The sequence below is a fragment of the Palaemon carinicauda genome, chromosome 9 (genome assembly GCF_036898095.1).
Source record: "Palaemon carinicauda isolate YSFRI2023 chromosome 9, ASM3689809v2, whole genome shotgun sequence".
NCBI classification, from domain to species: domain Eukaryota; kingdom Metazoa; phylum Arthropoda; class Malacostraca; order Decapoda; family Palaemonidae; genus Palaemon; species Palaemon carinicauda.
Window position 1 is genome coordinate 4149031 of NC_090733.1, and position 27478 is coordinate 4176508.

At 36.3% G+C, this 27478-nt stretch overlaps 1 protein-coding gene across 1 annotated transcript; it reads left to right on the top strand.

Annotated features, from left to right (window-relative positions):
• The first annotated feature begins 13740 nt into the window (after positions 1-13740).
• Positions 13741-20203, top strand: LOC137646241 (uncharacterized). Its single transcript, XM_068379361.1, has 6 exons — positions 13741-13985; positions 15096-15199; positions 15343-15836; positions 16025-17138; positions 18915-19108; positions 19925-20203. Exons 1-6 carry the CDS (start codon positions 13741-13743, stop codon positions 20201-20203), a joined length of 2430 nt encoding a protein of 809 aa, XP_068235462.1.
• Positions 20204-27478: the final 7275 nt, after the last annotated feature.

Consider the following 27478-nt stretch of genomic DNA (forward strand, 5'->3'; position numbering starts at 1 on the left):
GTAGAACACAGACACCTAACCCGTAATATGCCGGAGCAGTGACAAAACCGTCCACCACCAACCACTCACTTACGCTCCAACCAACGACCTCTAGAGCCACTTCCTGATGCCCATCAGTCACAGTTTGCTACAACCATACCAGATTCGGGGCCACTGTGAAGAAATGTGTGAATGGTTGTCAGTGGCCAAAAAATTTTTACGTAGGCCATTCATTGCAGCGGTGCCTTCCCTGTCAATAATCTTTTCTTTTAACATTATGCAGGTACAGGTGTGCGATTTTTGGTAGACATGGGTGCTTGCCGTTCTGTTCTGCCAATGTACCTAGGATACCAACCCACACTTGTGAAACCCTCACATTATGATTTGCAAGTACCAAATATAATTTCTCGCGGCTGATGTCATATTACCAATCCTCGGTGTGGACTCCCTCACACATTTCCAACTCTTGGTTGATGTCACTCACCGTCAGCTAGTTAACTCGGATTCGTACTCCTCAACATCTCTCCGCCATGGCTAAATAAAATTGTATCCTTCAACACATCCCTGGGAAAATGAATCCTGTTACAAATGCCCTGTCCAGAAACACATTGGCTGTCATTTACCTGGGATTAAATTACAATGCCTTTGCAGAAGCCCACTGAAAAGATCTGGACTACCAAGCATGTAGAACTCCTACGCATCCCTTCGTTGGAAGGTCAAGCCTCTCGACAACTCCAACGCCACCGTCCTCCATGATGTCAGTACTGGTATACCTAGATTGTGGATACCCTCTCCATTAGTCCGACAGGTGTTCGATTTCATTGATGGCCATTCATATCCCTCACACCATTCTACTGCACAGCTACTAAAAACAAAGTCCCTTGGGCATTATATTACTAAGGGCGCTAATGATTGGGTCTACACCGGTACTTCATGCCAAACCTAAAAAGTACATCGACACAGATTCAGGAGTGGGCACCTTTCCTCAACATAAGTTGCATTTTTTCTGACATTCACATCGATGTTGTAGGTCCCCTACCCACATCACAAGGAAATCATTACCTGTTTGCCAGCATTGACCACTCCACTTGTTATAAAAAACAATTCCTAAGGAAACTGTAATGTTCAACTCGTGTAAATCTGCCTTACTCTCAGGATAGATAGAAAGATTTGGTATCAATAAGCATATTACTTCTGACAAGGTTACCACTTTCTACTGTCAATTGTGGACATCATTATCGAATATCCTGGGAATTACCCTACATCAAATAACCTCATACAACCCTGATGCCAACGGAATGGTTGAACGTTTTCATAATAGCTTCAAAGCCGCTTTGATGATCCGATGTAAGGACTTCAACTGGTTTACTCGGCTTCACTGGGATATCCTGGAACTAAGGACAATTCCTAACGACACCTTGGATATCTTGGTAGCTGAAGTGGTGTATAGCGACCCATTTGTCTTTCTTGCTGAATTTTTTCAGTCGAGAACCTCCTCCAACAATCTCCGGCACTTATGTCATGTTCTGGGAAAATTTACTCCATACCACCAGACTTACAAGCCCCCAGAAAAGCAACATATACAGATAAATATGCACAAGGCATTGTAAGTTTTCCTGCGTAACATCACCAGCAAGCCATCTCTAAAAACTAAGGCATTCTTACTAAACATTTATGGCAAAGCAAACAGGGTTTACATTGATCACCTTAAACCTGAGTATCTTCAGCAAGATGATCCGCCTATAGTGCGCCTCTCCAAAGCAGGGTACCCTATTTCCTGTGCATGTCTTTTGTAGAGGGGAGCGTGGTACGCCTCGTGTATCACACATACTCGTATACTGTAACAGTATTTCAATTTTTTTCTTATATCATCATTATCACTCTCCCCACACACTGACAACCAGTTCAAGACTGTAAGTTCTTCCATCATTGTGTTTGAATTTTTCTGCCATTCCTCCTTGGAACACGTTGTATATAAACTCAAGCTCAGTCAAAATAAAGTCAGTTCTTACATAACTGGTGCATCTGTACTATATATATATATATATATATATATATATATATATATATATATATATATATATATATATATATATATATATATATATATATATATATGTGTGTGTGTGTATATATATATATATATATATATATATATATATATATATATATATATATATATATATATATATATATATATATACAGTATGTGTGTATATATATATATATATATATATATATATATATATATATATATATATATATATATATATATGTATATATATATATATACAGTATGTGTATATATATATATATATATATATATATATATATATATATATATATATATATATATATACATATATATATATATATATATATATATATATATATATATATATATATACTTGGCCAAGTGGTTTAGTCACTGTCTGTACAAGTTTGTCGGACCAGGGATCGATTCCCGGCCGGTCACAAGCTCTTGTCTTTGCGTGATTTCACCTGGGGCTTTGATCACGAGGTCGTAAAGAGAATCCAGACATTAATGTACCAAAAATATATATGGGTTATTTGAATATGAATAAACTCGTCTAACTGTGCAAAATTTTATCATACACACACACATACACACACACACACACACACACACACACACACACATATATATATATATATATATATATATATATATATATATATATATATATATATATATATTTATATATATTATTTGCTAAGCTACAACCCTAGTTGGAAGAGCAGGGGTTCCAACCGGAAAAATAGCCCAGTGAGGAAAGGAACAAGGAAAAACAAGATATCTGAAGAACAGTAACAATAGTATAAGTATTTCCTAAATAGAATAAAATTGTTTGTCCGAGTGTAGTCTCAAGCAATCAAACTCTAACCCAAGATAGTGGAAAACCATGGTACAGAGGCTATGGCACTAGACAAGACTAGAAAACAATTGTTTGATTTTGGAGTGACCTTCTCCTAGAAGAGCTACTTACCATTGCTAAAGTGTCTCTTCTTCCCTTACCAAGTGGCCAATGAACAATAACAGTGCAGTAGTTATCTCCTTGATTGAAGAGGAATTATAAGATAATCATAATGTTGTCAGTTGTATGATGACAGTGGAGAATCTGTAAAGAATAGGCCGGACTATTCTGTGTATGTATAGGCAAAGGAAAAATGAACCGTAACCAGAAAGAAGTATCCAATGTAGGACTGTCTGGCCAGTCAAAGGACCATAAAACTCTCTAGAGGTAGTATCTGAACGGATGGCTTGTGCCCTGGTCAACCTACTACCATTTTATATATATATATATATATATATATATATATATATATATATATATATATATATATATATATATATATATATATATATATATATATATATATATATATATATATATATATATATGGCTATGTTCATATACACACATATATATTCAGATGTCAGTATTTTTTCCCAAGGTAATATCTTTATGTTTTTTTTAAAAAAGTTATCAATATAATAGAGCCAAAGTCAGATAAAGCTATATCTAAAACGGAAACTTTTTTATCAGTACTACGACACAAGCTGAATTCTAGCGATGTATGATATTGTTTTTATATATAATGTTCCATTAAAAACATCTTATTTATTGAAAGTAAATCAAGGGAGCTTTTCTTATCGTCAATAGCTTTTTGGGTTGTTTGGATTTGTTTATTTATTATCTCGATCTTTTGAATAATAAATCTATTACAGGTTTCGTTGAACCAGAAAGCTCTCCAGTTTCTCATGTTATGGTGAAACTGCAAATGTTGAAGCTTGGTAACAATTCAGTTTTTCTACCAGGTCATTTTCTTCCAGTTTTAATGTTACTTTACAGTTTTATGTTATTACCAGTATCATTTCTTTTCTGATTCTCTTTTACAGTTTTTATTTCTTTATTTTCCCATTTGTTTATCAATTAGTACTTGAAGCATTCAGCTTTTAAATGTGGGGTTCTCACTTGACTTTCAATAATAATAATAATAATAATAATAATAATAATAATAATAATAATAATAATAATAATAATAATAATAATAATAATAATAATAATAACTCCTTGAAAAGATCGTCATAGTGTTTATTTTGATCATGAATACTTTGTTCATGTATTCTGTAATGTATTTATTTTTACGAGGAAAGTTTCCTTACTTGTATTTTCTTATATCAAGGATTAAATTCAGGCAATATTTATTAATTTCTTCCTATATGAGATTTATGAAGGGCACTGAAGAGACATCTAAAGTTATACTAACAATACCGCTGTGACTTTAATTTATTCATAACCGTCCTTTTCAATATATATGAAGCGTAGCATCCATTTACAACTATAATTTGGAATACCCTATAGGTGTCAATTACTTATATAATTCCAAGTCAGCTATTGTCTTCTTTGTTTCGTTCAGAATTTATATTTTGATGAGCTGAAAAGGATTCATATATTCCAAGGAGGGAAATTTAATTTACTGTTTTATAACATTGTTTTTGTAAATGATTACTCGCCAGCACATTTGCTCAAAAAAGGACATCAGGTTGGGAGAGGGGAACATTAGTGAACGCAGAAAATTGAAAAGGTAAATGACAAAAACAAATTACCAGTCATTTGCAGGTGAGTGTCCGCACCTAACTCGGAAAATATTGATAGCATAAGAATGTAGGGCAAGAACACGCTGCAAAGCAAGAGATATACGAGTTGTGTCAAGGGAACATATGCAGATGGAGAGGAAAAGGGCGGTAACTGATTTACAAGACGATAAAAGTGCGAGGAAAAATGGCGCAGCCAAGCACTGGGGTGTTTCATTTCGGAAGCCGCATGTGACGGCAGCCAGAGAGACTCGTATTCCGTGGAACTTTTTGCTGGAGTAATGAAGGAGGGAAAAGTGTGAATTGGAGAGTAATAGGACGGTGTTGGAGATAGAGATACTCTTTGGAGGGGAGGGGGTATTTTTCGTTAAAATTTAGAAGGACAAAATGGAAAATACATAAAAGATATAAATTTTGCAATAAACGCTCCAGTCACAATGACGAACAATTCAATGAGATTATTGTTACTATGGAAAGGGAACTAGAAATAAATGACTTCGAAATATATGTCCGCAATAGTTTAAGTGAGTATATAAGAAATCATGAGGTCAAGGAGTTTAGGAATAGGGATACGAATCTCGTTAGTTCATAATATGAACTCAATTTTTTTTCAAATATATCATTTATATATATATATATATATATATATATATATATATATATATATATATATATATATATATATATATATATATATATATATATATATATATAAATATATATATATATATATATATATATATATATATATATATATATATATATATATATATATATATATATATATATATATATCTGTGCGTGTGCATGTATATATATATATATATATATATATATATATATATATATATATATATATATATATATATATATATATATATATATATATATATCCATATTTATATATATATATATATATATATATATATATATATATATATATATATATATATATATATATATATATATATATATCTGTGCGTGTGCATGTATATATGTATATATATATATATATATATATATATATATATATATATATATATATATATATATATATATATATATATATATATATGTATATATATATATATATATATATATATATATATATATATATATATATATATATATATATATGTGTGTGTGTGTGTGTGTGTGTGTGAGTGTGTGTTTGTCCATGTGTCTTTGATAAAAGTTTTGAATAAAGTAGAGAAGCTGGACTGAAAATGAATAGGAGTAAAACTAAGTTAATGTTCAGTGAACATGCAAACGGACAACAAATAAGAGATATGAACGAACGTTGGGAGATTGTTACTGAATACACGTACTAATGGCACACAGTAAGTGATTACTCAAGACACATGACCAAAATTAAAAGAGGGATAAGCATGAGATGGAGAGCTCTTCGAAAGCAGAATGAGATTATGAAAATTAAAATGCCACCTTCTCTTAAAACGAAAAGCATTTGAACATATGGACCTACCAGTTTTAACTTAAACATCAGAAACTTGGAGCCTTACTAAACCCCTAGAACATAAAGTCGTTACATCTGAGAGAGCTTTAGAAAGAATAATGATGGAAATAACAATAAGAGACAGAAAAGGTGCAACAGGGTTACGAGAGCATACTCAAGTAGAGAATATTCAAACAACACATAAGGAAAAGAAATGGACATAGGCAGAACATATAATGAGAATGACAGATAATAGTTGGACATTAAGAATAACAGAATGGGTCCCTAGAAATTGCAAAAAGAGCAGGGGAAGGAAAAGAAGACGATAGATTGACGAACTAAGAAAGTTTCCAGGTGTGGACTGGCATAATCAGACCATAAACAGATGTAAAGGGAAGGACATAGCTAAGGTCTTTGTTATTCAGCGAACTAGTAACCTCCGATGATGATGATGATGATATATATATATATATATATATATATATATATATATATATATATATATATATATATATATATATATATATATATATATATATATATATATATATATATAATGTGCGTTTGAAAATGTGGATATTTTTCTCACTGCTTAGAAAACCTATGGGAGAAAGGGTCGAAACGTAAACTATAGAGATGACCGAGAAGGATCACTCAGGTAACGAATCTTTGTGTTATAAGCTTGTTTGGATGAGAAAAAAAGTCTTAGTTGGAGAGATCAAAGGTATTTTTTCAAATCATGTCAGCAGTAAGCAGTACATTTGGGTGAAAAGTTTATAGAATTTGAATCAGATCGCAGAATGTACTGGCTCGATACATATACGGTATAAGTGTATGGAGCTAGACAATAAGCTCTTGTTTCTATAAAGAAATAGCTTTGTAAAAAAAATTAATTACCAGGAAGTTGATGTCCGACCAGTTTGATACTGGACAGTTTGTACCAGAACATTTCGTTACCGAACAGTTCGTTAATAGGATCCTTTGCTACTAGGACAATACTTTACTTGTATAACTACTTAAGTAGTGATTACCTTCATAATGTAATCATACCATCAACTTTACTTCATTTACCATTCATCAAGCACCCAAATTACTGAAATACTGAATACCTTGTTAATGTAATCACACCATCAATTTTACTTCATTTACCATTCATCAAGCACCCAAATTACTGAAATACTGAATACCTTGTTAATGTAATCACACCATCAATTTTACTTTATTCACCATTCATCAAGCACCCAAATTACTGAAATACTGAATACCTTGTTAATGTAATCACACCATCAATTTTACTTCATTTACCATTTATCAAGCACCCAAATTACTGAAATACTGAATACCTTGTTAATGTAATCACACCATCAATTTTACTTCATTTACCATTCATCAAGTACCCAAATTACTTAAATACTGAATACCTTGTTAACGTAATCATACCATCAATTGTACTTTGCCATTCAACAAACACCCAAATTACTTAAATACTGAATACCTAGTTACTGTAACCACACCATCAATTATACTTTACCATTCATCAAGTACCCAAATTACTTAAATACTGAATACCTTGTTAATGTAATCATACCATAAATTTTACTTTACCATTCATCAAGCACCCAAATTACTTAAATACTGAATACCTTGTTAATGTAATTACACCATTATTTTACTTTACCATTCATCAAGCACCCAAATTACTCAAATACTGAATACCTTGTTAATGTAATCACACCATCAATTTTACTTTATTTACCATTCATCAAGTACCAAAATTACTTAAATACTGAATACCTTGTTATTGTAATCATACCATCCACCTTTCTTATTCCCTCTGTAATCCATCAAGTCTTATTTTTAACGCTCTTGAACCTTTATTCAGTCAAGATACCGAGGACAATTACATATAGAAGAAAAAATAGCAGATGATTTTAATTTTATTTGTTATACACCAAATTTTTATTAGAACTAAACAATACTAGATGTGTAAAAAAATCGGCAATATAAAGTAAGAGTATGTACAAACATATATGCTGAAAATTAAGTGATAATAAAGGTAGTTTTAGAGTATAATCACAATGACATATCCTCGTCTGTTAGCGCAAAATGTCCCCAAACCGAATGAAATGTAAATCCCTTGAAACACAGGATTCATCTCGTACTTTGATTGCAACTGAAAAGAAGAATTTGCAAGAATGTGCTGCACGTGCCTGAACTTCTTTCTGCATAAAATGTTAGCCGTAATATACGCCGTTTATGGCATAAGGAAAATAAAACTCATCCAATCCCACAAACATGGCAAGGATAACTAATACTTGAAAACAACGATAAACTGTAATGGATCGTTATTTCTGCAATATAACAGTGGTGAAAAAGAGGATATGGAAAGCTTTAAAGCATGGGAAGTCTATGGAAGCTTCTAGTGTTGTCCAGTTATATACAATCAGGCGGCCTATTAAATTTCTTATTCCTGATCTAGATATTCTCTGGCAATGCATGTTCAATAAGTTTTTTCATAATTCTGACCATCCTTTACATTCAGATCTTCCCGGACAGTTCCACTCTCTTCGTAATGCTATCCATGCAGTTAATTCTAATAGTCAGGCCTTCTCCATCGTGAGGCTGAATACTACACAGTATTCTAGAAGTTTTATTCCAGCTGTGACCAATTTGTGGAAATATCTTATTAATCGGATAGTTGAATCGGTAGAACTTCAGAAGTTCAAAGTTACAGCAAATGTTTTTATGTTGGACAGACTGACATAAATCTTTTCATAGTTTATATATGACAAGTCTGTTTTGATGTCACTAGGCTATTTCTAAAATATTTTGTTAATATTTTCTCATATCTATTATTTATTTAATTATTTCCTTTCCTCACTGGGCTATTTATCCCTATTGGAGCCCTTAGGCTTATAGCGTATTGCTTTTCCAACTAAGGTAGAATTTTAGCTAATAATAATAATAATAATAATAATAATAATAATAATAATAATAATAATAATAATAATAATAATAACATATACCTTGCATGCTCAAAATAAGACATAAGAGTTCCAGGCTCTATGCACTTTGGGCTGACAAAACCGAAACCACTTACAAACACCTCTTTTCTATAATTAAAGAGGTTGTACAAAATTATGAGCCAGGTCTTATAGAGGATGATTTTTAAAAATGGGTCTTAAATTCTGATGTTCAAGCAATTGAAATTATCTGCTGTTTCTTTCATTTAGCTCAGACTGATTACAAACACACAGATTGTAAGACTAAGACGTTAGTTTGGAAGTCCGGTGTTTCTCACCAATTACATTTTACCTCAAAAACGATGTTGCTGAGGGATTTGAAGAATCGTTTGATGATGAAATTCCTGGAGAAATTGTTTCTTACCTCTCTACAAATTATATTGGAGGTAAGAATCTTATTACTATAGGAGGAAAAACTAGATACAGAGTTCCCTATAGATATCTGGAATGTGGACCAAAGAACTTCTTTGTCTGCATCTTTTCCCACCTTTATGTGGGGTCGATTTTGGACCAAAGATCAATCAGTGAAATGTAAAAGACCAATAATAACTTCCAGGAGAAAAAAGGTATGGGGACTGTGAGCAAAGGCTTTGGAAAATTGTTAATCGCTACGACCCTGAATAAACGATAAATTTCCTTCAGGCTTTTGTGCATATCTTAAAGCTTAAACTATTACAAGAATTAAAACTAATTTTCCTTGGATATTTTCCATTTTATGTTATTTTTTTGGACCAAAGATCAATCAGTGAAATGTAAAAGACCAATAATAACTTCCAGGAAAAAAAAAGGTATGAGGACTGTGAGCAAAGGATTTGGAAAATTGTTAATCGCTACGACCCTGAATAAACGATAAATTTCCTTCAGGCTTTTGTGCATATCTTAAAGCTTAAACTATTACAAGAATTAAAACTAATTTTCCTTGGATATTTTCCATTTTATGTTTTTTTTTTTATATTTATAATTGTGAATAATGTAACCTTGTAAATATTTTCGTAGGCTTTCGTTTAATAAAACATACATTTCTAGTGATACTGGCAAGTAAGAAAATTATGAATTTTAACTGAATTATATTTTATTCTCATGTAGAATAGTTTATAAAAAAGGTAGTAGTTGATAAAAGAGTCACTAAAAACTATAATTATCATCACTATTACCATGTAAGTTACCACTCGTAAAAAAAAGAAAATTTCAACGACTGAAAAAAAAGAAAATCTGTATTTTCGATAGCGTTTTGTCCTAGTAGTAAAAGGTTTCCTAACCAACGGTCCAGACGGTCGAGTTGCGATTTGTCCTACTACCCGGAAAGTTACAAATGTCCAGTCTGTCTCTCTCTCTCTCTCTCTCTCTCTCTCTCTCTCTCTCTCTCTCTCTCTCTCTCTCTCTCTGTGTATATATATATATATATATATATATATATATATATATATATATATATATATATATATATATATATATATATATATATATATATATATTTGGGGGCTCAGGACATGTCTTCCTGATGGAAGGTTCCTTTAAGTAGCTTCTTAGGGTATATTTGACTGCAGTGATATTCCCAGAGAATTTAACTTAAGGTCTCCAAAATTCTAACTCCTGGCGCGAATATCCTTAAATTTTCCTTTAAGGATATTGCATAATATCAGGGGACGTATTCTTGACACGCCACATAGCCATCTTCACCCCACATAGCGTTTACGCTTCGAGGCGGAAAGTGGCAAAATAAAAGAGGAGCTGTTATTAAGGCTCTCTTCCTCCATTACTGTTTGAGTACCTAGATGGCGCCATCATCGTTGCCATCTTTATTCCTTTATCTGTAGCGAACTCGCTCGGTGATTTTCCCCAGTAGCTCTCTCGATGTTTTGGATTTATCATGCAATCTCCAGCCTCTTCTGCCTCTGGAAAGTTGAGTATTTGATCTTTACGTTGTATAAATATTAGCCTCTCAGTGAAAAATTAAGTCTAAATTAAGTTAAATTATGGCAGAGATATTGCCTGAACCGGAGGCGTCTTGGGCGCTGTCGTCCATAACGCATGAGTTATTTAGTTAGCCAGAACGACTTTCTCGGTATAAATAGCATAAAAAAATAGCTATTTAGTCTGATACATATACGTTTCCCACCAAAATGTATTTAAAGATGTAATTGGTACTTTAACATTGTAGCCTTGTTTTATAATTGGATTATTATCCTAAGTTGTTAACAAAGAGCTCTGCTTACACCTCTGGTGTAAATATTAAGTGAGTTACTAATAAACCGTTGAACTGCTAACATCTCTTGAATACCTGCTTATCATTTGGTAGCAGAGCGTCCGATCTGAATTGTTTTTTTTTTTTTTTTTTTTTTTACATCAGGAAAGTTCATACTACACACCCTGCCGGTTTCCATAGCTTCAAAGCATCAAGAAAAGTTTATAGTGAGTTTAATGTGGAATGCTGCAACGTAATATCATGACGATGGAGTAGACTTCCACCTTCACCGCCGGGATGGAAGGATTTTCAAGTCAGCAGGCAGATTCTTATTTGTTGTTTCACTTGTTTGATTCAAGTATAAAGCACAAGACATCCCCAACATTGAATATTTGCTGAAGGAAGACTCGGGAATGACGGATGGTTAACGAACGTGAGCCCAGAGGATGAGATTTTCGTTTGGCTGAATTGCAAGTACTTTCTGAATGCTTAGGTCTAAACTTGGAGCTGTGTATTGGTGCTGGAAGCACATCATGAGGTAATGCTTGTAGTGATAGAAACTTACCGAAGTAATGCTTTCACGGAGAAACACATGATGATTGTAATGCCAGTCTTTATGTATAGAGAATAGCTTTGAGTAGACTATGGAGGAAATCGAATGATAAGGAACTGTTGATATAGAATGGCACCAAAGGCCTAGTTTCGCATTATTTTGTTATTCCCGTAGTTGATAACTTTTTGTTTTGCAGTTGAACTTAATACTCCAAATTTAGCTGTAATTTTTCATTCTTTCACTTATATATATATATATATATATATATATATATATATATATATATATATATATATATATATATATATATATATATATATATATATATATATATATATATATATATATATATATATATATATATAATCCCGTTTTGCTTTTGTGATTACATTTAAAGTTTTAATATGTCATTATATTAACACATTAGGTATATTTGAATTCATAGTTTTTACTATTGAGGTGGGGATTGATAATTTTACTGAAATTAATGATTTGCTCTGTATGGCTTGGAATGATCCTAATATCCCTGGTGGTGGTCTTTAGATAAATAAATATATTTTCATTTGATACCACTGGATACAAAAATGATAACGACCTTGCTAATGATATTGATAACCTTTTGAATTTCGGGGAAATCAATAAGGTTACCGGAGAATTCAAATTTTGTGAAATGTAAAACGTGTAATGGCCCTCTCTTTGGTCATATTGGTACGGAAGATGATTGTGCTAAGTCGAAATCAAAGAAATTCAAGGATAAGGACGTGAAGATTTTAATGGACCATTTCAGAAATTTGACCTGTTTTAAGTACAAAATGTTCAATATAGATAACAGAACATCTCAAACTTACTGTGACGCGTGCGAGGAAAATCTGGAAAATAGACTTAATTTCATTATGCACATGGAGTCAACACACAAGTCTAAGGTTAGTGATCACAGAGTCAACGGCTCTGCTGATTCTATTAGCTCGGGGCCAGACTTAACAGATGTGTTGACACAACAAATTGATATTCTGATTAAAGTTACTGGAAAACACTTCAAAAATGAAATCTTTGCCAACTACAACTCAGATTACAAAAGCCAAGTTTCCGCCCATTTGGGTTGGACAAACTTTTGAAAGATTCAGAATTGAAATTGAGGATTGGAGCAGTAATAACAAAGATAGTGAGTACAATAAATATAACGATTTAATTGAAAGCTTGAAGAAGAATGAGAGGGTTAAGGAATATGTGATTACAGTTGTAATCGATCGTACAGCTAACAGCACTTTGAAGACAGTAGAAACTATTTTAGAGGTTTTGGCTGTGAAATATGCGAAAACTAAGGCTGAAATGTGTAATGACATTATGAGAAGATTATCGCCTTTTTTACAGATAAATCAGAAAGTTGCGGAAATTTCTTGATAAGTTTGAAGGTTTGATGGCTGAAGTATCAAGAGAAAAAATAAATGCTTGTCTTAATTATGTATTGAGTTTATTAATGATGAAGAGAGCTCACGAACGAGGTAAAATAACCTTGGATGAGAAGACTCACCTTAAAGAAGTTATTGAACATGGAGTGGAAAGGAAACCTCTTGATGAAGATGATGTTGCTACTAGATTGAAGATGGAGTTTAGAAAGCTGAAAATAGAAAATGATAGAGATTCGACATCAGGTATATCTTTAAATACTTCTACATTTTACACTGATAACAGGAGTCGTTACCAAGAGGGGAAAAAGTTTAAAGAGCTACCGAACTTTAACAGATATAGAAGATCCACTTTAAATCCTGGATTTTGGGGAACTGCATCTGGTAACTATAGAAGAGGTCCTTCTAGAACACCGTCTCGGTCATCATCAAAACGTCATTTAGATCGGCCTCGAGACCACGTGACAGTTCAGCAAGAAGATTTGACAGATCGTCTTCAAACTTTAAATCACAATCAGAAATGAAAGTTGATGAAAGACTGAGAAATCTTGAACAAGGCAATGAGAAACTTATAAAGGAAATGAAAGAGTTAAAAGAGATGATAAAGAAGGCAAATACTGTTAGATTTGTAGCTGAAGAAAGCAGGGAGATAGTAATTAAGCACACTATGGATGTTCATTTCACGAAAGAAGTTGATGAAGTGGAAGCAATGATTGTTGATACCGGGTGCCCAAAAACTCTAGTTGGAAGGAAATGGCTAGACAGGTAGCTCGATATTAACGATATAAGAAAGGAGGATTTGGAAAGTAAATCTTGTTCTCAGGATTTTAGATTTGGTGATGGACCTGTTTTTCATGGTGCAGAAATAATCAGTCTTCCAGTTGTATGGAAAGAAAAAGATTCTGAAGATGGTTTTGTAAAGATGATAGTTGAAACATATGTCATTGACGCCAAAAAAATCCCTTTCTTGTTCGGCAAAAGTAAATTGAAAGAATGGAACGTAGATATCATGCATGATAATATCATGGTTATTAATTTACAGAAGTCAAAAAGATTTCATTTGCATGATACTGATGGAGGACATCAAGCTTTGCAACTATACAAGTGTGGCACATGGACTACAAATGAGACAGTTTTCTTTAAGAAAAAGGAAAAAGATGTACAAAGTTATAAACAAGTTAAAAGAATTCATGAGGTAACTAACCAAAAAGGAGAAGAACAGCTAATTTTGGCGTATAGAAATGATAATCTGTTAAATGATGAAATTAGGAAAACAATTAAGAAGGTGGTAATTAGTTGTAGAGTTTGTCAGAAATTCAAAAGGTCTTTGGGAAGGCCAAAAGTAGCAATTCCAAAGGTAACTGATTTTAACGAGATTGTAGCTATCGATTTGAAGCAGAATGGAAATAAGTACATACTTTGGATGGTTTGCTCATTCACAAGATTTATTTCAGGTGTAGTACTTTCAAATAAGCGAATGTAAACTGTAGTCGATGGTTTGAATAATGGTTGGAACTGGCAGTTTGGTTTTCCTTCAATTGGTTTTTGGGCTGACAATGGAAATGAATTGCAGAATGAGGAGTTAAATGAATATGCAAGTAAGTTTGGCTTTACAGTAAAGCTTGGTCCAACATACTCTCCTTGGAGCAATGGCTTAAATGAAAGAAATCACCATTCTGCTGATGTTACTGTGAACAAGATGCTAGAGACAGACAAAAAGATTGATTTGAAAATGGCAGCAAATATGGCAGCATGGACACATAACACTAATGTAAATATACTTGGATATGAACCCATGAGACTGTTTACAGGGAAATCAATTACTTTTCCAGGAATCTAAACAGGTAATTTAACTACAGAGAGTTTATTTGACAGTGAAGCGATTTCAAAGATCATGGAAAGGCACCATGAGATAACCAAGAAATTTAGGGAAGAAGAATTTGAAAATAAGTTGATCAAAGCTTCGGAAGTGAGAAAGGGTAGTTTTAATGACATTAAATATGAGGAGGGTGATCTTGTATTATATCAAGAGAAGAATAATAGAAGCTGGTGCGGCCCAGTAAATGTATTTTGTCATAGGAACAGAGATGTTTTCATATGGACAAACGGTGATTTAAAAAAGTGGCAGATTGTAAAGTTCAGCCATATAGAGTTTACGCCCGTGAAGACAGTGATAAAGGGCTGATTAATGAAGTAAGTAACAGTACTGAGGAGAAACTTGATAAAGAGAAAGATGGAGTAAGAAATGAATGCAGAAGAAAAACGAGATCTCAATCTAGAAAGGTTGAGTCTATTGAAAAGGGAGATGAAGAGGAAAGAAACCAGAATGAAGTGAGTAATTTTATGAAAGAGAGAGAGGAAAAGAGCACATGTAATAATGAAGGCATTGATTATGTTGAGCAAAAGGGTGATTCTATTGGTGCCTATTGGCTGAAGTCTAAGAAGGCCGAATGCTTTCACCTTGATAATACCGTATTTGTAGTGGAACTCACAATTAAATATCATAAGATGCCGGAAGTGATTGAAGCTAAAGAAAAAGAATATAAAAATCTCCAAGATTATGATTCTTTTGAGGAAGTCAAACAATATGGACAACAAAGAATCGGCAGTAGATGGGTAATTACTAAAAAAGAAAAACATGATGGTCAAAAGACTGATTATAAAGCCAGGTTGATTGCAAGAGGCTTCCAGGAAGAGTGCAAACCTCAAGCGGATTCTCCTACTGCTGAAAAATATTTCTAGCTGTAGCAGCAAATGAGAAGTTCAATGTGCAATCAGTTGATATTAGGGCTGCTTTCTTGCAGTCTAAAACTTTAGAGCGAGATGTCTTTATTGAACCTCCTAAAGATTTGAAGAAAGAAGGTGTAATTTGGAAATTGAAGAAACCTTTGTATGGTCTTGATGATGCCAGCAGAAAATTTTGGCTGAGAATAAGAGATATATTTAAGCAGGAAGGTTTGAGGAATGTAAGTGGTCATGAAGCATTTTATTATCAACATGATGGAAGCGATCTTATAGGGATGGTAATTACTCACGTGGATGATTTCAGCATAGCAGGAACAAAGGAGTTTGTCAATCAACTCACAGAAAAAGTGCAAAGTGTTTTGACAGTTTCGAAGGTCGAAAAGGATAAATTTAGATTCACTGGTGTAGATATACAAAAGACCAGAGATGAAATTGTAATCTCGATGGAAGATTATGCAAGAAGTATTGAAGAGATACGAGAAATTCGTAAAGCTAAGCCTGATGATCCATTGACAAAGCAGGAAAATAAAGTTTATAGAAAATATGCGGGAAAGATTAGTTGGTTAGCCGCAAATACTAGACCAGATTTATCAATAACTGCTTTATTAATGTCAATGAAGAATAATGAAGCAAAGATAAGAGATCTTAAGAGGGTAAATCAGGTCGTTAAGAGAATCCATAGCAAACCAAATAAAGTTGTGTTCTCCAAAGTTGGCAATAAAACGGATCTTGTTATTTTTGGTCTAGGGGATGCTTCTTATAGGACTGATGATAAAAGAATAGGAGGAAATCTTATTTTATTAAGATCAAAGAATATGCATGATGCTGTGCCTATCTTTTGGAAATCAAAAACAATACGAAAGGTTTGTCATTCTGCAAAGGCAGCGGAAACAAGAAATTTGTCTAAATTAGTTGATGATTCGGTATTCTTTGCTACACAGCTTGGGCAATTACTCTTTGGAAAAGCTATCAAAGATTCAGTGAATCTTCCTGTCAGATTGTTTACTGATTCTAAGCCTTTGCTGGAATCAATTGGTAGTACAAAGCAGGTGGAGGAGCGATTGCTTCGTAATACAATAACAGATTTGAGAGAAAAGTTGGAAGATAATTCTGTTGAATCTTATAGCTGGCTTAAGACAAAAGAGATGATCGCAGATATTTTGACAAAGGAAGGTAAATATAACCCAAAAGTGTATAATATCTTTATTGAGAACAAATTTTTTCATGCTAGAAATGAGAACAATCTGGTGTCATATGTCAATGGTGAAACTCGCATGAGAAGCTTTATTTGATTTGTTATCAGTTGTTCAAAATTTCATAAGGTTAAAATGTAAATAGTTAATTTGAAACCTGCATGGTCCAAGCCTTTAATGAGTATGCCATATATGAGTCCATGAATTTTATGTTGAAGAAATTCTATTTGTTAATTAAGAATTTTGTTTACTTTTGTTTAGTGTAATCTATATTTGTTCCATTTCATATGTTTTTAGTGACTTTCATTTGGGGGGGGGGGGAGTCACTGTATGTCACGATTTTGAAAAGTCAATTTTTTTTAAAACAAACTTTTTTTTTTATTCTCAATTCATATATTTATATTTTGCTTTACTTTTTGTAAAATCCAAGCAAACAGAGAAGGGAGGAAACATGATACATATACGTTTCCCACCAAAATGTATTTAAAGATGTAATTGGTACTTTAACATTGTATCCTTGTTTTATAATTGGATTGTTATCCTAAGTTGTTAACAAAGAGCTCTGCTTACACCTCTGGTGTAAATATTAAGTGAGTTACTAATAATTCGTTGAACAGCTAACATCTCTTGAATACCTGCTTATCATAGTCTTTATTACTATGAATTAATTATATTATGCCAATAGCATTCGTATTAGTTTCGACGGTTTAGGTAACCGAACCTTGTTTACGCTAGGCTTCCTAATCTAGACGTTTTAGTTTACTTTTATGCATGATATATAAGCATTCCTAGTGTTATTAAATTTAAATGAATCTATTAGGCAATTTATACATGTAAGATATATCGATTGCATATAAATATTTACTCTTCTAAGATAGTATACATGGGAGCTTCGATGATTTAGATAGTCGATTCTCGCTGTCACTGACTAGTAGCCTAGTGGCTTTAATATACTTTCATACATACTCCCCGGTAACCCTCGTGTATCGTTTTATCAATTGGAGCGGGGATAGATATCTCCTAGAATTATTATATAAAGCGATACTCACCTCCAGTGGAGATTTAAGGGTAATCCCTCCTTCCCTCTGAGTGTAGCCTTAGTCTACAACCCTAGTTGGTCGTGCCTCGAGTTGTCATTCAGGCAGGACTAGGCTAGGGTTTTTCTGCCCCTTCCCTTAGCTGCGGATGGCAAGATTTGGGTTTAGGTCAGAACCTCAGAGTACATGGTCGTGTGCCGGCAGCTGGTCGGCGGGATGAATAGTTATTCCCCTTGTCGGATTACGCTGCTAGCATAGGAGGCTAGACCTCCCTAGACTGCACTTGAAGGGGTTATATGAGTTTACCCTGTGGTCTAGTAGACTAGTCCTGTGCTTGCAGACCCTATGCTGAAGAATAGATATTCTTCTGCCGCCTAGGATGGTGTCAGCAATGGAACTCTTTTTCTCTCTTGTTTAGGGGTGGCAGCAAGATAGCTGCCGGCCCCTTAACTGTATTGGCAGACCCTAGGCTGGAGAATAGATTCTCTCCCACAGCCTAGGTTTGCGACGATACCGAAACAGAGTTTCCTTAGGGTGTCATAGGACCGGCAACCAGCCGGCTCCTTTCAAACCTTATATAGGACCCTTTTTTTTCTCCCCTCTGTTTTTTTAGTTCGGCCATCGTCCTAAAATATCACCATTTGCCGGCAGGTTGTAGGGACAGCTCTGGTTTTTGCTTGTAGTGACCTAGTCGCTCAGCTTTCCCTTATGGACGCAAGGCTCCTGGAGAGCTGTGTCGGCTGGACCAGCTGCCGACAGAAGATCCCTTAGCTATAGAGTGTTCTTCAGTCCTCTCTTGGACTGCCATTCACAACCTGTGTCCAGCAGAGACCGACAATGGTGGTGGATGGGTGGAAGCCTAAATATCTTATATTCTCCCCTTCCATTTGAACCCTCATTACGGAGGAAGGAAGTGAGACAGAGCTTTTACATCATCCTCCACTCTTTGCTTTTTCACTCTCTATCGGCTAGTGCCACCAGGTACTAACCTAACCGGCAGCTGCTGGCCACTACCCTAGCCGGCAAGATGCTGGCTGGACTTGTGCACTGGCAGCCAACAAGCCACTGTCACAACCGGCCAAATTTTGATTACCGGCAACTACCCTGTCTGGTATGATGGACACTGGACTAATGCGGCGGAAGCCGGTGACCCACTGGCCACCTTCCACGTCGATGATGTGCCGGCTGAACTGTGCCCTAGGTGCTAGCGTCGCCGGCAACATGCCGGCTAGAACTACAGTATATGACTATACAGTAGCCAGTGTATTTGCAGTACAAAAGATACTGCAAACAGAAAACTATGGTATAAAAGAATACAGTAGTTAAATTTCCAACATACTCTATGTGTCCAGGTGCAGTCTTTTGTTGAGACCATACTAGATAAGGAACGGAATTCTCTTTCCATATACTAATAGATGATCAGTTAAGAATGACCCTCATTATTAATCTTTTTAGAAGTTGGTGTTAAGTTACACTTATCTATCCTTATAGGTTAGAACTCTTCCAATGGTCCTCTTGAAGAGGATAACCCTAGGCTTTAATCTTGAGGGAGGTCACAGCAATTGGCTGGGCAGGAAACACACGTATGAGTCTTTCCTAATTCATTTCTAGCTTACCAATCCTAAGCTATATGCAATAAAATAAAATGAAAAATATTATTATTAATATATATTAGTTTATCCAGTGAGATGAACTACCTTATACTCATTTTGTTTTCCTCTCTTCACAGGAGGACCATGTGAAGTGCCGTAGTGTCTTCTGCAACGTCCAGAGCAAGGACTTTTGCGATCACGAGGAATGCAGGACGCACTCCCACTGTTCCATCACCAAGGGACCTCTCAAATATCGGGACCACCAGGTATGTAATGTATGCAAAGCCTTGGTTACTGAGGCCTTTGATACCCCAAGACAACGGAGTCAAGGTATGCAGTTCAGAGTAAGCTGCGTAGATGAGTTCATGGCTTCCAAAAACATGCCACGGGGCCTTACCTCCCAAATGAGCGAATGAGGGCCTATCTATTCCCTAAAGCATCTGCAGATGCTGTTATACCACAGCCTCACCCTGAGATCCCTTGTGTCCAGATTTCCGTAGATACGGATGTCTCGGAGGCGATGAAGGACATCCATCTAGACGAGAGGATGTCAGAGGTGTCAGAAGACACCGAAAAAGCCCTTCTTGCAAAAGGTCAGGAAGAGGAGTCTACGTTGGCTCCGGAAATGGAAGAGGATGAAGTCGAAACGGTGTCTGTTTTGTCGATTCCAGCCCCAGAACCATTGCCCTCTACGTCCTCTGGTCCTCCATCAGATGAAACTGGGAAGACCCTGTCTACCCTTATGTCTATGATGGAGAGGTTCCAAAAGCAGAGCGAAGAAAGGGAAGCTGCATTGAGGAAGGAGATTCATCAGCTTGCAGCAGCCCGTGGGTCTCATCGGAGACTCAATGTAAAAGATCTTCCCTCGTGCTCTGAGATAATTCCATGGAGGTATGCAGAGTACATGCCAATCATGAATGGGAAGATTTTCATCTCAGTAAAGTTGGGAGCTGTCCTTATCGAGGACATCAAATTCTGGCCCAGCTTTGATTCTTATCCAGACTGCTTCGTCCGTCTAAAGGCGGAACCCGTATCCAAAGAGGAGACAAGAGCCAAAAGAGGTCATAGTGCTTAACCATGCAAAGGCTCAAGCTTTATTGGCTAGCAGTCTAAAGAACAGGGGCTTCACTAATTCTAAGGTGCCAGCCCTGAGTAAGAAACACCCTTCCTTTCTTGCTCCAGCTACAATGGTCTTTCCCTTTACGGAAAAAGGGTTCAAGGCAGTGATGAAGGCAGTGGAAGCTGGGAAACCTTGCCCAACACTTGAGGAATGTAGGCCCCTTTCCCTAGCCCTGCCTACAGATCACAAGAACTGGAAGGATATACAGCTTACCTTCTCAGTCGGGAAGTTGGAGGCGGATTTTGCTGGCCGTCAGTTCAGTGAAAACTTCTCTAAGTTGTGAGTTTCTTCTGTGTAGGGAGCAGGAGATGAAGGAAAGGCTTGCTGCCTCTCTGTCCCTCCAGACCACCTTGGAGGCAATGGCCAGTGAACATAGATCCCCAGATATGTTATGGTCGTGGCCAAAACATATTTGGCAACCCTGATCAAAGACTTCTATGGTTTCGTTAGGGCTAGAAAGGCTTGCAGGAAGTTCGTATTTGCTTTGGCTGCGGTAAAACACGAACCTAGAAAGCTGATATCTTCCAATATCTGGGAAAAGGACCTCTTCCCGAGGGAAGTGGTCAAGGAGAGAGTCGACAAGGCTACCACGGAGAACAGGAACTTTCTCCGGAAGTGGGGTATGTCAGCTAAAAGGAAGTCTTCCCCTGGATGAGGGTCCCCAACCGAAAAGAAAGACAAAGAGGCTAAGGTTGCCCTCTTTCCTCGCAAGATAACAACAACTTCCCATGACCGCCGTGCCCCAGATGGTGGGACAGCCTAAACCCACCTACCAGATTGTACCCCTTCACTCCCGCCTATGAGAGGCAGACCACTACCTTTCGCCCTAAAGGTATAGGGTCAAGTAGAGGTTCCTCTAGACGTCCCTCAAGAGGAAGAGGGGGTAGGGGAAAACGCGGTTAAGGAGGCAAGCCCTCCAAACACCAGAAGCAATGAGATGCTTCCGGTAGGAGGAAGACTCAGACTATTCTGGAATCGCTGGACCCTCGATCTCTGGACCCACAGCCCGATCAAAAACGGACTAGGTTGGAGCGGGAAGACAGCTCCACCATCATTTCCTCAATTCTTCCAACACTCCACCCCCATTCTGGAAGAATATACCCGAGAACTCTTGAGCAAACGGGTGATAAGGAGGGCAGAGTCCATCAAATTCCAAGGAAGGCTGTTTTGTGTTCCCAAGAAAGACTCAGACAAACTCAGAGTCATTTCTTGTTTATCGCCACTCAACAAGTTCACAGAAAACGACAAGTTCAGGATGCTGACCCTTCAACACATAAGGCCCCCATTGCGCAAAAGGGCATACAAGTCTCCATAGACATGGCAGATGCCTATTGGCACATTCCCATCAATCGCCAACTCTCCTACCTAGGATTCAGGCTACAAATAAGAAAGTACACTTTCAGAACCATGCACTTCAGACTAAACATAGCCCCAAGGATCTTCACGAAGCTTGCAGATGCAGTCATTCAACAACTACGCCTAGAAGGTTTCCAGGTGATGACCTACCTGGACGATTGGCTGGTGTGGGCAGCATCCAAGACGGAATGCATGCAAGCATCCAAGAAAGTGATCCAATTCCTGGAACATCTGGGATTCAAGAAGTTTCAACTATCTCCAGCTCAGAAGTTTCAATGGCTAGGTATACATTTGAACTTACAGTCACATCGCCTCTCCATTCCTTTAAAGAAGAGAAAAGAGATAGCGGGATCTGTCAAGAGACTACTAAAATCCAAGAGGTTATCAAGACGGCAACAGGAGCGAGTGCTGGGCTCCCTTCAGTTTGCATCAGTGACAGACCCAGTGCTAAGAGCGCAGCTAAAAGATGCATCAGGAGTCTCGAGAAGATACGCATCAAACGCTCAAAGAGATCTAATAAGACCGATGCCGATCCGACTACAAACACTTCCCAAGCCATGGTTGAAGGCTAAGAACCTGAAGAGGTCGGTGCCTCGGCAACCACCTCCACCCTCAGTCATTATCCAAACAGATGCATCAATGGAAGGATGGGGAGGTCACTCTCATCAACAGAAAGTCCAGGGAACTTGGTCCTCTCTATTCAAGACCTTCCACATCAACATTTTGGAGGCCATGGCAGTCTTCCTCACATTGAAGAAATTGTTCCCTCGCCCTTCAATCCACATCAGACTGATTCTGGACAGCGAGATGATAATGAGATGTTTGAATCGTCAAGGTTCGAGATCACCTCAACTCAACCAAGTAATGTTGGCCATCTTCCGCTTAGCAAAAAAGAAGAGATGGCACTTATCAGCAGTTAACCTTCAATGTTTCTGCAGTGTGACGGCAGACGCTCTATCCAGACTAACGCTGATAGAGTCAGAATGGGCCCTAGACGCATCATCATTCTCCTTCATTTTACATCAAGTCACAGAACTGCAGATCGACCTCGTTATGTGGCCCCAAACGAGGACCCTCTAGCGGAAGCAGTGGACGCCATGTCCCTCGACTGGAACAGATGGACCAGGATTTACCTGTTCCCTCCAACCAACCTGCTGATGAAGGTTCTCAACAAGCTGAGATCTTTTCAAGGAACAGCAGCCCTAGTGGCTCCCAAGTGGCCCAGGAGCAACTGGTTCCCTCGAGTATTGGAATTGCAGCTGAGGCTGATTCCTCTGCCGGACTCAGTTCTGACTCAACAAGTACAGAAGTCGACTGTCTTCGCTTCATTACGGAAAACCCAAGACCTACGTCTCATGATTTTCTCTCCGTAGCAGTAAGGAAAAGGTTTGGGATCTCGAAAGAAAGTATAGACTTCTTAGAGGAATATAAGTCTAAATCTACCAGAAAGCAATATGAGTCATCTTGGAAGAAGTGGGTTGCTTTTGTCAAGGCAAAAAAACAAAAAGAAATCTCAACAGATTTTTGTTTATCTTTCTTTATTCACCTTCATGAACAAGGTTTAGCAGCCAACACATATAACTACATGTAAATCTCCCTTGACTAGACCTTTGCTTTACGCTTTCCAAATAGACTTTTCTAAGGAAATCTTTAACAAGATTCCTAAGGCCTGTGCTAGGCTTAGCCCTGCAGCACCTCCAAGACCCATCTCATGATCCTTGGATAAGGCCCTACACTTTGCCTCAATGTTGGACAATGAGAAATGCTCTCTGAAAGATTTGACTCAAAAAGTTATATTCTTGTTTGCTTTAGCCTTGGCGGCTAGAGTTAGTGAGATAGTGGCTCTTTCTCGGGAAGAGGGCCATATTCAGTTTACGGATGTGGGAGAGCTGAATCTCTTTCCTGACCCAACGTTTCTCGCTAAGAACGAGCTACCCACAAGGAAGTGGGGTTCCTGGAGAATCTGCCCTCTGAAGGAAGATGTCTTGCTGTGTCCAGTGGAGTGTCTAAAGGTCTATCTTCGTAGAACTTAAGACTTCAAGGGAGGACAGCTCTTTAAAGGGGAAACATCGGGCTCAAACTTATCCCTGAATCAACTAAGGGCAAAGATCACCTACTTCATTCGCAGAGCGAATCCTAACAGTACACCCGCAGGTCATGATCCTAGAAAAATATCTTCGTCATTGATTTTTTTCCAATTCATGGATTTCGAGCTCCATCGCTCGTATACTGGATGGAAATCATCCAGAGTGTTTTTCATGCACTACGCGAAGCAAGTGCAAGAGTTAAAAAGATACGTGGTGACGGCAGGTAGTGTACTAAAACCTGTCGCTTAGTGCTGCGAGGAACAGTGAATTAATTGGTCCTAACTCTATAAGGTATACATGGCACCTTACAGTGCAACATGGTGAGTGAAATGTCACCAAGGTGACATTATGGACTGTTCCAGTAACTAAAGGTGAAGAAACATAGACTTAACACTAGTGCCGTGTGTTTTTACACAGTGTAAAAGACAGACTTTCTCAGAAATGTATTAGAAAATTATTGAATTTTCAATTGAGCGGCATGAACAATCGTTTTCTTTCAGATAAAACAAGTATTTATGGTCTGGCCTGCATTTTCTATGTTTATTATTATTCACTTGCATTTTTGTGTTATTATGAAATGTATGCTGAAATACTATTTATTGATTGCCAATAAATAACTGATTGATATTTGCGTCTTATTTCGCCACAAACCTATTTAAACAAAGTTATGTACGATCATTACTTTTTTACTCCTTATTATTCTGCATACTAACATAGAACAACAGAAGTAACTTATTCCTAAATGTATACAAACCTTTTCTGCCCATGCATATCTTGTTTCGACATGGATATAAACTTGTCTGTTGGGGTATACAGCTGAGCTGGTATACCTTGGATGCTACGGTGGCTTGTGTAAATTTTTTGTTCGTTTTGAAAATACAGACTTCGACTGGCTGGGTATACAGAGAGACCTGTATGCCCATTTGTTGCTAGGTTGGTCATATGAAATATGCAAACTTCGAGACTTTTCCTGAGTCTAGTATGACTCTTCCCTGTAGGGGGCAGGAAGCACTAACATAGTTCATGATTAGAAGCAATGACGTATAACGGTAATGTCATAAGTCTCTAAGGTCTAAATAGACCAAGGAAATATTGTCTTGAGGTTAAGGCACAATTGGAAAATACACAGATACATTAATGCTCTGGTAAACTTCCATCAGGACGACATAACCTGAGCCCAAAAAACGGCTTCTGAGCGAAGCGAATAAATCTATTTTTGGTGAAATAGCCATGTCCGTCCTGATGGACCCGCCCTCCTTTTCTATAGAAAAGGCCTTGGCAGGATTCCTCATGAAACTTACTGTATCTGTAGCACCTGCTCAATGCTACAAGGAATAAAGATGGCGATGGCAGCGATAATGGGCGCCATCTAGGTACTCAAACAGTAACGGAGGAAGAGAGCCTTAATAACGGCTCCCTCTTTTATTTTACCACTTTCCCCCCTCGAAGCATAAAACGCTATGTGGGGTGAAGATTGCTATAAGGCGTGTAAAGAATACGTCGCCTGATATATGCGATATCCTTAAAGGAAACTTTAAGGATATTCGCGCCAGGAATTAGAATTCTGGAGACCTTAAGTAAATTCTCTGGGGATATCACTATAGTCAAATATACCCTAGGAAGCTACTTAAAGGAACCTGCCTTCAGGTCGACATGGCTATCTCACTAAAAATAGATTTCTCGCTTCACTCAAAATCCGCTATATAAATATAATATATATATATATATATATATATACATATGCATATATTAATATATATATATATAAATGTATATATATATGCATATGCATATGCATATATATATATATATATATATGCATATGCATATATATATATATTTATATGCATATGCATATATTATATATATATATATGCATATTCTATATATATATATATATATGCATATGCATATGCAATATATATATATATATATAGATATGCATATGCATATATATATATATATATATATGCATATGCATATATATATATATATATACATATGCAATATATATTTATTATTATTATGTATATTATTATTATTATTATTACTATCCAAGCTACAACCCTAGTTGGAAAGCAAGATGCTATAAGCCCAGGGGTTCCAACAGGGAAAATAGCCCAGTGAGGAAAGGAAATAAGGAAATAAATAAATGAAGAGAACAAATTAACAATAAATCATTCTAAAAACAGTAACAACGTCAAAACAGACATGTCATATATAAACTATTAACAGCATCAAAAACAAATATGTCATAAATAAACTATAAAACGACTCATGTCCGCCTGGTCAACAAAAAAGCATTTGCTCCAACTTTGAACTTTTGAAGTATCTACTGATTCAACCACCCGATTAGGAAGATCATTCCACAACTTGGTAAACAGCTGGAATAAAACTTCTAGAGTACTGCGTAGTATATGAGTCTCGTGATGGAGAAGGCCTGGCTATTAGAATTAACTGCCTGCCTAGTATTACGAACAGGATAGAATTGTCCAGGGAGATCTGAATGTAAAGGATGGTCAAGAGTTATGAAAAATCTTATGCAACATGCATAATGAACTAATTGAACGACGGTGCCAGAGATTAATATCTAGATCAGGAATAAGAAATTTAATAGACCAGTAAGTTTCTGTCCAACAAATTAAGATGAGAATCAGCAGCTGAAGACCAAACAGGAGAAAAATACTCAAAACAAGGTAGAATGAAACAATTAAAACACTTCTTCAGATAGATTGATCACAAAATTCTTGAAAGACTTTCCCAATAAGCCTATTTTTTGTGCAATTGAAGAAGACAGAGGACCTTATATGTTTCTCAAAAGTAAATTTACTGTCGAGAATCACACCTAAAATTTTGAAAGAGTCATACATATTTAAAGAAACATTATCAATTACTGAGGACCGGATGTTGAGGAGCCACCGTCCTTGACCTACTTACAATCATACTTTGAGTTTTGTTAGGATTCAACTTCATACCCCATAATTTGCACCATGCACTAATTCTAGCTAAATCTCTATTAAGGGATTCACCAACCCTAGATCTACATTCAGGGGATGGAATTGATGCAAAGAGAGTAGCATCATCTGCATATGCAACAAGCTTGTTTTCTAGGCCAAACCACATGTCAT

Coding starts and splice junctions, on each gene's coding strand:
- LOC137646241 (XM_068379361.1), top strand. CDS start 13,741: ATGAAAGTTGATGAAAGACTGAGAAATCTTGAACAAGGCAATGAGAAA. Junction 13,986..15,095: donor GGAAGGAAATGGCTAGACAG/GTAGCTCGATAT, acceptor TTTATTTGACAG/TGAAGCGATTTCAAAGATCA. Junction 19,109..19,924: donor CCTCATTACGGAGGAAGGAA/GTGAGACAGAGC, acceptor CTCTCTTCACAG/GAGGACCATGTGAAGTGCCG.